Genomic DNA, 12,841 nt, shown 5'->3' with positions numbered 1-12,841 from the left:
ATCAATAGTTATTTTTGGATGGTGAGCATATAAATAAGTTTGAGTATTTTTTCCACTCCCTTTATTCCATTTCTTAATCTATTTATCACCTTGAACAAAGAATTTAGGTCCATTCCACTTTTCTTCTTCTTCTTCTTCTTCTTCTTCTTCTTCTTCTTCTTCTTCTTCTTCTTCTTCTTCTTCTTCCTCTTCTTCCTCTTCCTCCTCTTCCTCTTCCTCCTCCTCCTCTTCCTCCTCCTCCTCCTTCTTCGTTTGTATTTTTTTGGGGGGACAGAGTTTCTCTGTAGCTTTGGAGCCTTTCCTGGAACTAGCTCTTGTAGACCAGGCTGGCCTCGAACTCAAAGAGATCCGCCTGCCTCTGCCTCCCTAGTGCTGGGATTAAAGGCATGCGCCACCACCGCCCAGCTCCATTCCACTTTCTGTTGCTCCTTTTCTCCTCAAATATTTTCCCTTGCTCAGCTTGCTCCTTTCATTATATATCTTCATTACAGTCACCACTAATATCCACATGACAGAGACTATATTAGGCTGTTTGAGATTTCTTCTGCCAACAGAATTAATCCAAAACTCACCGGGTGGTGGTGGCACATGCCTTTAATCCCAGCACTTGGGAGGCAGAGGCAGGCAGATCTCTGTGAATTCAAGGCCAGCCTGGTCTACAAGAGCTAGTTCCAGAACAGGCTCCAAAGCTACAGAGAAACCCTATCTCGAAAACGAAAAAAAAAAAATTAATCCCAAACTCTTTACTTTAGCCTCAGACAGTCTCTTCAGACTAGGGCAAAATGCAGCCACTCCTTCACCAAAATATCACAAGAACAATCTCTGGACAACATACTAAAATTTTTCTTTGAAATCTCTTGAGTGAGTTCCAGACAGTTCAAATAACTCTTAGCATAACTGTCTTCTATGCTTCTACTAGTATGGCCCATTAAGCAATGCTTTCGTAACCCAAACTACCAAAGTTCAAATTCCTCCAAGGAAAAATATGGCCAGGCCTATCACAGCAATCCCCAGTCCCTGGTACCAATTTCTGTCTTAGTTAGATTCTTAGTGCTGTGAAGAGACACCGTGACCACAGCAGCTCTTCTAAAGGAAACATTTAATTGTGGGGGCTCGCTTACAGTTGAGAGGTTCAGTCCATCATGGCGGGGAACGTGGCAACATACAGGCAGGCACGGTGCTGGAAAAATAGCCAAGAGTCCTACATCTTGACTTATGGACAACGGGAAGTCAACTGACTGTCACATTGGGTGAAGCTTGAGAAGAGAGACCTCAAAGCCTGCCCACTACACACACAGTGACACACTTCCTCCAGCAAAGTCATGCCTCATAAAAGGGCCATTCCCTTTGGGGGCCATTTTCTTTCAAACCACTATAGTGTTTTATATATGTTTATTTAAATTTCCTTTTTACAGTTCTGAAAATTAAATTTAAGGCCATCTGCCTGCTGGATAGATGCTCTACCACTGAGCTACACCTCCACCCCTCAGATTAATTTTTTTACAATAACCCTTAGTGTATAATCAGAAAATGCTATTTTAAATATAATGTTGTTTCTTTTCTTTCTTTTTTTTCTTCCATGTCACCCAGTTTTTATGGTATTTGGAAACTCAGTTTTGACCCTGAGGGTGATAACTAGGTAAAATTTCTTGCATTTTTATGTACTGTCAGGTTGATTCACCAGTTGAGGGGAAGAGTCGGGTCATGGCATTTTCCTTCTGTGGTCTTTGGAAGTGTATTTTCTGTCTCACGCCTTACTTTTGAGGTGAAACGCTGGTTCACGTCTTTGCCTGATACCCTTCTCAGATTCAAGGAGCAGAGACAGAATTCAGCTCCCTGGTGAAACTGAGCCATCCAAATGTCGGCCGCTACTTTGCAATGAACTCCAGAGAGCAGGAGGACTCCATCGTGGTACACATTTTGGTGGAGCACATCAGTGGGATCTCTCTTGCTGCACACCTGAGCCACTCGGGCCCAATTCCTGTGCACCAGCTGCGCAAGTACACAGCTCAGCTCCTGGCAGGCCTGGATTACCTGCACAGCAACTCCGTGGTGCACAAGGTTCTGAGTGCATCCAGTGTCTTGGTAGACGCCGAGGGCACTGTCAAGATAACGGACTACAGCATCTCTAAACGTCTTGCAGACATTTGCAAGGAGGATGTATTTGAGCAAACTCGAGTTCGATTTAGTGACAGTGCCCTGCCCTATAAACCAGGAAAGAAAGGGGACGTGTGGCGTCTTGGCCTTCTGCTGCTATCTCTTAGCCAAGGACAAGAGTGTGGGGAGTACCCTGTGACCATTCCCAATGACTTACCAGCTGACTTCCAAGATTTCCTGAAGAAGTGAGTATCGTTGGTTGTTGAGCTGCTTTTCCTCCTGTGCATTTGAGGAATGGGGAAGCTGAAGCCTGAGGAGGGGAGCCAGGGTGAAGTCTTTCCCAGGCTCTTGTGTTCTGTTCCCTCGTCACTATCTCCCACATTCTCCTAAACCCACTTGAGTTCAATAATTGATTCTCAAACTACTTTTGGAAGACTGCCTGGAACACTCTAGACTTTCTCCCCCGTTCCTGTCTATCCCACAGTAATGAGAGAATGCCCTAGGTGTTCCATGTGGTAGGCCTTCTTCGTCCACTTTGCTGCTCAATCCTAAGAGACCAAACCACTGAGAAGTGTGCTTCTGCCCCTTTCTTCCTGACTCTTCCTCTCCAGTGACTCTATCACTCAGCCAGGTCAGAGGATCAGATGACCGCCTGTTTCAGCAAAGGATTTTCCGTACCTGTGCATCACAGGTACATAATCATTGCAAAGCCAGCTTTAAAAATGTGTGTGTGTGTGTGTGTGTGTGTGTGTGTGTGTGTGTGTGTGTGGTGTGTATGTGTGGGGTGTCTGTGTGCCTATGTCTGTATGTGTGTCCTTCTCTTGTCATGTCCATGAGTGTAAGAACCCACTGACATTATGTGTATTGAGGTCAGGGAACAACTTTCTGGAGTCTGTTCTCTCCTTCCACAGTGGGCTCTGGAAATCAGGGTCAGACTCAAGTCGTCAGGCTTGTGGCCCAGGCACTTCCTCCCACTGCCATCTCCCTGGCCCAAAGCCAGGATTGTCTAGCTGGAGAGAAGCCTTAGTAAAGAGGCTTTCCTTGGACCTAAAGTATTCGTCCAGGTCATTCCCCTCAGAGTTTTCTACCTTAACCCTGAGTAGTCTCAGCCTAAGCCAGTGCTGCTTTCGCAGTTTCTAATAAAGGGAAATCAGCTCTTCAGTTGGACTTCTGCGGTGCCCGCTCCAGCCCCTGCAGAAGCTGTCCAGGCTGCGCCTCCCACCCCCACCTTTGTTTTCCTAGTCGTTCACTTCTGTCCTCTTCACCTCTGCGTTCTTTTCTCGTGCTCTCTCCTTTCTCCCTGCCCAGCTCCAGCTAGCCTGACCCTGGTGATCTCTTGTCCCCTCAGCTCGCTGCTCACGGCCCCTGACCTTGAGCATCTTGTATCACACGTCAGAGTGTCTGTCAGTGCAGGGGCTGCACAGGTGATGGCGGCCACGTCAGACTGGATGTCACTTATACAGCACTCTGTAACCACCTGATGGCACGGTCTCAAGCTCTGTCCTGTTGTTAAGCAACATGTAGTATTTAAACAAGGCTGTTGATGTGTCGCAAAAATAGCCACGATAAATTATTCATTTGAGGAAAGGGGCCAGCTTTGATTCTGTATGCAACATTCTCTCCTTAAAGTGTATAAATTTTTTAGATTTTTAAAACAATCTCATTTCTTTTAAATGAACTAGAACTTTAAAAACATTGATTTCCATGCAGTCCACAGTGAGGGTGGCTGCAATGACAGGGATGACGAGTTCCAGTGAAAGTCGTCTTCCCATCTTTCCCATGTCCCCATGAGCCCTCTGCTCTTGTCTGCTGGTCGGGAGTGTCTCAGTCAAGGGTGACACTAATGGACTCAGAAACGACACAGGAGGTTTACACAGATGGTGTTTTCACCTCAGTAGCAAGCAGTGGGGCCGGAGGATTGAGACTCTTCTGGTCGCCCCTTACAGAATCAGCTCCCCTTTGTCACTTCGGATGTAGAGATCTGAGATTTGTTCTGTTACCATAACTGTCACCTGGGCTACTGTGTGTGCTCCTATCTCTGGGAGGGCTCTGATGGTCTTCTTGCTTGGCGTGGATAGCAGTGGGGTATTGGGTCATTAGCTTTGCTCTCCACCCCAGTTAGCAAAAGAAGCAAATAATCCACAAAAACACAGTGAATTCCATCTGTGGTCCCTGCCATACTCAGTTGACACCTTGGGAAGTCAACTGTGAAGTGGTGGATGAGAGCTTAGGTCCTGGAGCCAGATGGTGGACCGGGTCCCACCAGCAAGTTCCTGGTTCTGAAACCAGTTCCATATCTGAAACTATAAGTCTTCTTGGTGGGCTTTAAACTTGTTCTGATCCATATCTGTTGTCACATCAGTCACATTAACATCACAGTTGAGAGTTGATAGTGCTCTTCAGAAATCTAACACAGCACTGGGAGGGGTGTTTGTTTATGTATGTGCGCAGGCACGCACGTGTGAGTGGCTGGGGACAATCCCAGCAGTAGGAGAATGTGTAGTAGATAAATTCTGGTAGTTCCTGGCTGTTTCTGGGTTAAGTGGGTTGGCACCTGTCAGATGCTGCCACTGGCCCCTGTTGAGTCGGTACTGTGGCTCCCATCACCCTCAGCAGTGTGAGCCAAGGAAGGCTCCAGGCCTGCCATCCCTTCCAGTTTCAAAGCTGGAGCTAGCATTGCCTCTGCTGCTCATAGCCGCCATACTGCCAAATGATCGATTCCAAGAGTGTAATCTTTTCAAGTAAGAGCCCCTGAAAAGTGTGGTTCTCTCTCAGCAAGCTTGGTACCTTTTCTGATCAATTGTGTGAGTCCCGTTAATGTCATGGTAGACTTGGAGTAGACAGTGCACTTTAGAACTGAGCGCAGTGTGTGTAGAAGTACAGTGAGAACGGAAATAACCCCAACAGAACTAGGAGAATATATAAATTCATTCCAGCGGGTCAAAGCTGACATTGGAGTTTGAAAGGATCTTTACTGACATAAATTTTAAGACACGTGGCTGAAAAGGCCACTCGCAAAAGGCAAGTTAAAAACTGATACGTACAAGATAATGTTGTCTAAGAATCTCAATATTCTTGATAACGTCATGGTGGGTTGTTGTGCATTGTATATAGAAATAGATAGGAAAGGGTCTGTGTGATGCACATTAAGAGATTAAGAGGAAGGAAAAATCAGAGGCAAGAACTTTGGTATTTGTTTTTTTTTTTTTCTTTTTTCTTTTTTTGGTTTTTCGAGACAGGGTCTCTCTGCAGCTTTTTTAGAGCCTGTCCTGGAACTAGCTCTTGTAGACCAGGCTGGCCTCGAACTCACAGAGATCCGCCTGCCTCTGCCTCCCGAGTGCTGGGATTAAAGGCGTGCGCCACCACCACCCGGCTAAGAACTTTGGTTTTGATTTTAGTTTTTTGGGTTTGTTTGGGACAGGGCCTCACTTTATAGCTCTAGCTGGCCTATAACTTGCTCTGTAGAGCAGGCTGGCCTTGAACTATCCTCCTACTCTGCCTCCCAGTGCTGGGATTAGAGGTATGCACAACCATGCCCTATAAGACTAGCTTTTGGTTTGGTTGGTTTGTCAGGTGTAGGTGGTACATGCCTACAACCTTACTTGGGAGAATAAGAAAGGAGGATTGCAAATTCAAGGCCAATCTGGAATATATAGTAACCCTGTCTCAGATGTGCAGTAAAGGTGCTAGAGAGATGGCTCAGCAGATAAGAGCACTTGTTGCTCTTACAGAGGACTTGAGTTTGGTCCTTAGGGCTCACGTGGTGGCTCACAACTATCCATACTCCAATTCCAGGGGATCCAGCACCCTCTTAACTTCTGACATGGTGCACGTGTTTACATGTAGGCAAAAAAAAAAAAAAACCTTAAACATAAAATAAAAAATAAATCTGAAAATAAAATCAGGCCTGGCATGGTGGTGTGCACCTTTAATCTCATTACTCCATGGGGCAGAGGCAGGCAGATCTCTGAGTTCTAGGCCAGCCTGGTCTACCGAGTTCCAGGTCATGGTAAGTTATACAGTGAGAGCCTATCTCTAAAATAAAATAAAATAAAATGCTATATAACTTTTGAATAATATTTTTAATATTTGCTGGAATTTATACAAATGATATTCTCTTGCCCTTTCCAGGTATAAACTAGTGTTCTACCTCTTCATGCTGTGACATAAAACCTAATTTATCCTTTATGATGGCTACTGTTCCTGCTTCGTATACATATATATATATATATATATATATATATATATATATATATATATATATATATATATATATGTAGGTTCCAGGGCTGGAACTCACGATGACAGCTGATTATCTTAAATATGTCACTTTAAACAGAATCAAACGTGGTTCAGGGACCCCACTTTGAGAATTCCTGGTCTGGTTTGTTTTGATTCATCCAAAGCAAAACAGAAATGGCTTGTTAGAACATTAGATCATCAAGTGCTAAGTCGGGAGGCTCAAGGAACGACTACTGAAGGCGTGCGGTGAAGTGTGGGGCTTCTCAACAGTGTTGCTCAGTGTGTTCCAGGGTCACCAGCGTCTGGCCGCTCTCTTAGGAAAACTTACCTTATGCCTGGTCCCCAGCAGGCTAAGTTCAACAGGGCAGGTGCCCAAGCTAATGGAAGTGGACGTCCAAAGCTGACGTCTATGGGCTGAAAGCGTTCAAGTCATTCCATGCTCCTGTAGTCAACAGTGCAGTTCATTTTTCCCGTTTCTTTTCTTTTTTTCATTTTCTACTTATGTCCAGTCTGCTGTGGGACATGCAAACCCTGAAATGGTGCTTACTCATTTAAATTCACTTTTAAGTACATTTTGCTCCATCAGTAACATGAATCTGCTAATGTGTACTGTAAAGAAAAGCATAGTTAATGGGGTAGATGAAGTAGGAAGGCATTTATATTATACGCTGCTGAGATTCTCCCTCCCACTCTGAGGTGTGTTTGCCTGGATGACAAGGAAAGATGGAGCCCTCAGCAGCTGCTGAAACACAGCTTTATAAACCCTCAGCCGAAAGTGCCCTTAGTGGAGCAGAGTCCTGAAGGTGAGTTCTGCCTGCCTATGTTTCTTTTTCTTTATTCTTTTCTTTTGGTTAGGGTTCCACTATGTAGTTCAGACTTGACCTCTTGGTCTTCCTGCCTCCGCCTCCTGAGTGCTAAGACTACAGGTATGCCCATCTGAGAACATTTACATGGATTATTTATTTTGCCGATGCTAGCCTACCCATGGCCCACTTACGTGCAGGCCTTGACACACAGGACTGCTTTACAAGCCTAGCTCTTCAGTGTCTGTTGATGGAGTGGACATCCTCATCTTGCCGGGTCACTCCTGTTGCCACATAACCTTAGTAGAGCTTGGGATAGATCAGGAGACCTGAGTGTAGGTTCTGACTGTCTAGTTCAGTCACTTCCTCTCCGTGCCTGTTACCCTCACCTGTACAATGGGCTGACTATATCTTCCTGCCTACTTTAAAGATTACAAGGTGAGAAAAGATGTCAAAATGTAAGAAGTGCATTTTCAGACCACTAATTGAGGCCCCTTCCTCTCATGCTTATGTTGCTGGGTTCTATGAACTGCCTTATTTTTTTTTTATTTTATTTTTAATTGTGTGATGGTGGGGATGGTGTATGCACGTGTGCATGCAGTGCCCAGAGAATCCAGAAGAGGGCATCAGAGTCCCTGGAGCTGGAGTTCCATACAGTTGTGAGCTGCCCACATGGGTGCTGGGACCCAAACTCCAGTCTGCTGTAAGAGCAGTATGGCCTTAACCACGGAGCCGTCTCTCTGGCCCAGTCTTCCTGTACTTCTGACGCTTTTGTTCCACTTAGATTCCGGGGGACAAGATTACATTGAGACCGTCATTCCCAGGAACCAGCTGCCCAGCGCTGCTTTCTTCAGTGAGACCCAGAGACAGTTTTCCCGCTACTTCATCGAGTTTGAAGAATTACAGCTTCTAGGGAAAGGAGCTTTTGGAGCCGTCATCAAGGTGTGGCCGTTGTCCCCAGTCCTCCTTAGAGCTCTTCCTTGTCATTTTCATGGCTCACAGGCGTGTTTTCCGTTTTAAGAGCAGAGAGCAAAGTGAATGGAAGCTGTGAGCACCTTCACCTCCTGGAGGGAAAGGCTGGCTTTAATGTCACCTGGACACATTAAGAATGTGCTATTCCTGTGTCCTGGGTTGGCTCAGGACAATGACATGAAAAATACATGATAATAACATCCTGAGTGGTCAAGATCTCGGCGTGAAGAACATTTTTGTGTGCTTTAGTTCAGGAAGGGAATTGTCCTTTCCACCTTCCCCCCAGTTTTGATAGAGTTGCCATAGGGAACAGGGTTCCACAGTTAGAACAGAGGTGGCGTGCACACCGGAGACAGTCCTGATGGCTCTCAGTTAGAACAGAGGTTGTGAGCACACTGGAGACAGTCCTGATGGCTCTCAGTTAGAACAGAGGTGGTGTACACACCGGGAGACAGTCCTGGTGGCTCCACAGTTAGAACAGAGGTGGGGTACGCACCGGGAGACAGTCCTGATGGCTCTCAGTTAGAACAGAGGTGGGGTGCGTACCGGGAGACAGTCCTGATGGCTCCCAGTTAGAACAGAGGTGGGGTGCGTACCGGGAGACAGTCCTGATGGCTCCCAGTTAGAACAGAGGTGGGGTGCGTACCGGGAGACAGTCCTGATGGCTCTCAGTTAGAACAGAGGTGGCGTGCACACCGGGAGACAGTCCTGATGGCTCTCATCCTCTGGCTTTCAACGCTGGGAAATGAATGGCGTGTTTTAAGGTGAGCTGCTGTTCTGGTCTGGGGCAACTCTTATTATGTGAGTGTAGGAAGAGGCTTCTGCTGTGCTTATAGTTCAACTGTGTTGTAAACCATAGGAGAGGCAGATTGAAATGTATGAAGAACAGCTGAGGTACATGCCATCTTTCACGTATGAAGATGACCTAGCAGTGGGACATATGTGTGTTTGATTCTGAGAATATGAGGAGGAAGATGTCACTCTTGTTTATTGGTTGATTTTTTTTTAATGTGGCTTTTGGGGGGTGTTGTTTTGTTTTGTAGGGTTGTGATTGTTTCTCATTTGTTTGCTTGCTTGTTTTGAGACAAGGTTTCCTAGAGCCTAGGCTGGCCTCAACTCAGTGTAGCAAAAAATGACCTTGAACTTCTCATCTTCATACTTAACACCTGAGTGCTGGTATTTCAGGCCATTACTTCCTTGCCTGTTTCATGTGTGCTGGGATCAAACCCAGAGTTTGTGTGTGTTTGGCAGGCACTCTACTAAATGAGCTGTATCCCATGTGGGGTTTTGAGATTGAGTATTATATAGTATAGGCTGTGCTCAAACTCTGTGTGGCCAAGGATGACCTTGAACCCTTGGTCCTCTTGCCTCTGCCTCCCAAGTGTTGGGATTACAGAAGTACTGCCACACCCAGCCTGGAAGCATCACTCTTGCTGCAGATTGCCTCTCAACCAAAACAATTAATTTCCTCACAATAAAAGAAGGGCAGCCTTTAGCAAGGCAGCTTTTCCACAAGACAGCACCAGTTCTAGGAGTTTAATTCAGAGTCCTTTTTATTAACTCCATACAAATTTTTTTTTTTTGATTCTTGAATTTCAAACACTGTGGATGCAGTTTGTTAAACTTCATGTCTTTCTTTTTTCTTTTCTTTCGGTCAAGGGTCCCTTATAGCCTTCCTTATTTACATGTTCTAGAGACAATTAATGAGCCGCTATAGCGAGGGCATCTTGGTCTGTGCAGCCCCCGTTTCCCCCCCTCTGCTCTCACACCCTCCCCCTCGCTGCCGTCTGAATAGTGCAGTCTGCTTCCCAGACAGGCTTGTTCAGCAGCTGGCCCTTCACCATTTGTGTGCTTGTTCGTTTGGACAACTGAGCTGCTATTTTTAGTACATTAGGGCTTATGTAAATGAGAAGGGAAATCTGATGTAGTTAATCCAGTCAGGCCGGTGCAATCCTCAGGCTAGGGATGGTCCATGAACTTACTGGCCTTGGAGACAACTTTTTCTGTTGATTCATTCTGCTCCTATTTTTCTTGTCTTATTTTAAAATCATGTTTTTGAATCTTAGTTGGATAAAATCAATGGGCGGCATGTGTGTTAATGGTAATTGCTGCAGTTGGTCAAGCATAGTCTTTAGGCTTGGATAGTGTTCTTTCTCCATGTGTCAATCATCTCCTCAGTGTCCGTATTCAGGCCAGTAATGAAAACGCATAAATGCCATATAATTAAGAAAACTGAGTCTCAAGGAAATTGCGTACCTCTCCCAAATTTACATAGCCTTATACATTTTTTATAAGCTAATTGGCATTTTATTTCAGACTTGTTAACATTTCTGGAATTTCATTCATCTTTAGTGACTTTAAGTTTTAAGAAAATAAAATCATCAGATAAAAACTTACACTGGCTTTAGAAAATTAATTTTACTTTAAATCTAAAATGTATTTTGATATTTATTTAGCAGATATAATATGAAAAGAAAAGGGAAGTAATGTCATGAAAATTAATTAATGGAATTTATTACTTCAAATGTTAATCTAAATTTTTCAAAGAAAAGAAAATGTTATGCTTATCAGTAAAGGAATAAATTATTAAGGCACATTGGCCCATGCCTATCCCACCATTCAAAAGGTGGATGCAGGAGGTTGCAGAGTATAAGGTAAGCCTATCTGCTTAGGGAGTGTAAGGCCAGCCTGTGCTAAATGAGACCCTGCCTAAAAAGGAAAGAAACGTGATTAAAACAGAGGTTATGCGTATTCCGGTAATCCCAGCTCTGAAGCGGGAGAATGTCAGGTTCCAGGCCTGGCTATATAGTGAGATCCTGTCCCAAAAAGAGATAGGAGAAAGGGAGAGAAACAAGGAGGCAGAGAGATGAAGGTTGCACCCTCCCCAATGCTTCCCAGAGGAATTCCTCTCCCCCCCCCCCCGCCCCCGCCACGCCGCCACCAAATCTGGTTTCCTTGAGCATTTACCCTAGTTTGGGAGTAACCAATGCTTTCCTTGGTTTAAATTCAAGCCTTATGGCTCTTCTTAGCTATTATTGTGGGTTCTCAGAATTCCAGATTCTGCTGGGGAAGAACTAAGGAGCCGGGAGGTGTAAAGGCCAATGTGCAAGGTCCTGGGCCCCCGGATCTGACCAGGCCCTTTCCTCTACTGCCTGGCAGGTGCAAAACAAACTGGACGGCTGTTGCTATGCCGTGAAGCGCATCCCAATCAACCCGGCCAGCAGGCACTTCCGGAGAATCAAGGGCGAGGTGACGCTGCTGTCGCGCCTGCATCATGAGAACATCGTGCGCTACTACAACGCCTGGATCGAACGGCACGAGCGCCCAGCAGTGCCTGGGACACCACCCCCGGACTGCAAACACCAGGTCCAGGACAGCCCAGCTGCCTGCGGAAAAGCAGCAGACGACACGGTGGAGCTGGACAGCGTAGAGGCTGCAGCGCCTCCTCCCATCCTCAGCAGCTCGGTGGAGTGGAGCACGTCGGCTGAGCGCTCCACCAGCGCGCGCTTCCCAGTCACGGGCCCGGGCTCCAGCAGCGACGAGGAGGAAGAGGATGAGCACGAGGGCGTCTTCTCACAGTCCTTCCTGTAAGTGCTAGCAGTGGGGCCCACACCAGAGGAACGAGAAACACGTCGGTGGAAACCTCTTTCAGAGAGTAGCCAAATGGAAACTACAGGAAGTTTAAAGATTGCTCACACCTGAGGCCAGGAGAAAGAAAAAGCAGAAGTGATTTCCAGTACTTTATCTTGAAAGATTTAAGAGAATTTCTGACAGGGCAGTGCTTAAAATCACTGCTTCCAAACCTGTGAACCACTTTAGAGTCTTCATTGCTCTTGTGACCTGTGATTATGACCCAAGGGCATTTGCCTTAGGGGTGTACTTCACTGTACTCAGTTGGACACAGTTTATCTTAGCAATTAATTACTTTGAGAAACAATATAGCTACTTTTTAAAGAGTTCTTTGTTGGGTCCTGAAGAGGACTGCTCCGTGGTTAGGAGTTCTTTTTGCTCTTCCAGAGGACTTGAGTTCAATACCCAGTGAGGTTTACAATCATCTGTGATGCCAGTCTCAGGGGAATCCGCCCCCTTCTGGCCCCTGTAGGCACTGCATACATATGGTGTATGGACCCGTACACATAAAAAAAATTTTTTTTTTTAATAAATAAAAGATCTGAGTTTGGGTAACCGAAAAGAGATAGCAACAGCCCAATCTGTATTGATGCTGCAGAGTCATGGTGTACTGTAGTCACCAGTCTACTGTGAAGAGACACCATGACCCAAGCAACTCATAGAAGAAAACATTTAATTAGGGGCTTGCTTATGGTTTCAGAGAATTACTCCGGTTCCATCTTGGTGGGAACCTTGGCGGCAGGCAGGCAGGCATGGTTCACAGACAGAGATCAAGATGGAGAGAAACTCAACTCTCCGTGACACACGTCCAACAAGGCCTCCTAATATTTGTTTACTTCTTTTTCTTCAGACCTGCTTCAGATTCCGACAGTGACATCATCTTTGACAATGAAGACGAAAACAGTAAAAGTCAGAATCAGGTAACTATGGAGTAGAAGTTACCTGTTTTACTCAGCATGGTGTGTAAGGAGATGACACCCGATGGAAGAAACAGGCAGAATGCCACAGCGTTGATCTGGCACGAGTGTCACTTTTAAAAATGCCCATTCATTTAAAACACGTGCAACTAGTGTTTATTATACATCACAATAAACTTT

General features: G+C 45.6%; 1 protein-coding gene across 3 annotated transcripts in view; it reads left to right on the top strand.

Annotated features, from left to right (window-relative positions):
• Eif2ak4 (eukaryotic translation initiation factor 2 alpha kinase 4) overlaps positions 1–12,841 on the top strand; it is a 93,285-nt gene that overhangs the window by 34,814 nt on the left and 45,630 nt on the right. For all 3 annotated transcript variants that reach the window (XR_005285351.1, XM_038329358.2, XM_038329360.1), the window contains exons 9-13: positions 1,807–2,342; positions 7,036–7,142; positions 7,927–8,084; positions 11,274–11,701; positions 12,595–12,664. Coding sequence is in view for 2 of the 3 variants with exons in the window: in XM_038329358.2 (XP_038185286.1) it covers positions 1,807–2,342; positions 7,036–7,142; positions 7,927–8,084; positions 11,274–11,701; positions 12,595–12,664 (1,299 nt within the window). In the remaining variant the exon portion in view is untranslated. The remainder of the gene's footprint in view (positions 1–1,806; positions 2,343–7,035; positions 7,143–7,926; positions 8,085–11,273; positions 11,702–12,594; positions 12,665–12,841) is intronic.

This window comes from Arvicola amphibius, chromosome 5 (assembly GCF_903992535.2).
Source record: "Arvicola amphibius chromosome 5, mArvAmp1.2, whole genome shotgun sequence".
Classification (NCBI taxonomy): Eukaryota; Metazoa; Chordata; class Mammalia; order Rodentia; family Cricetidae; genus Arvicola; species Arvicola amphibius.
This window is presented reverse-complemented; position numbering and strand designations above follow the sequence as displayed.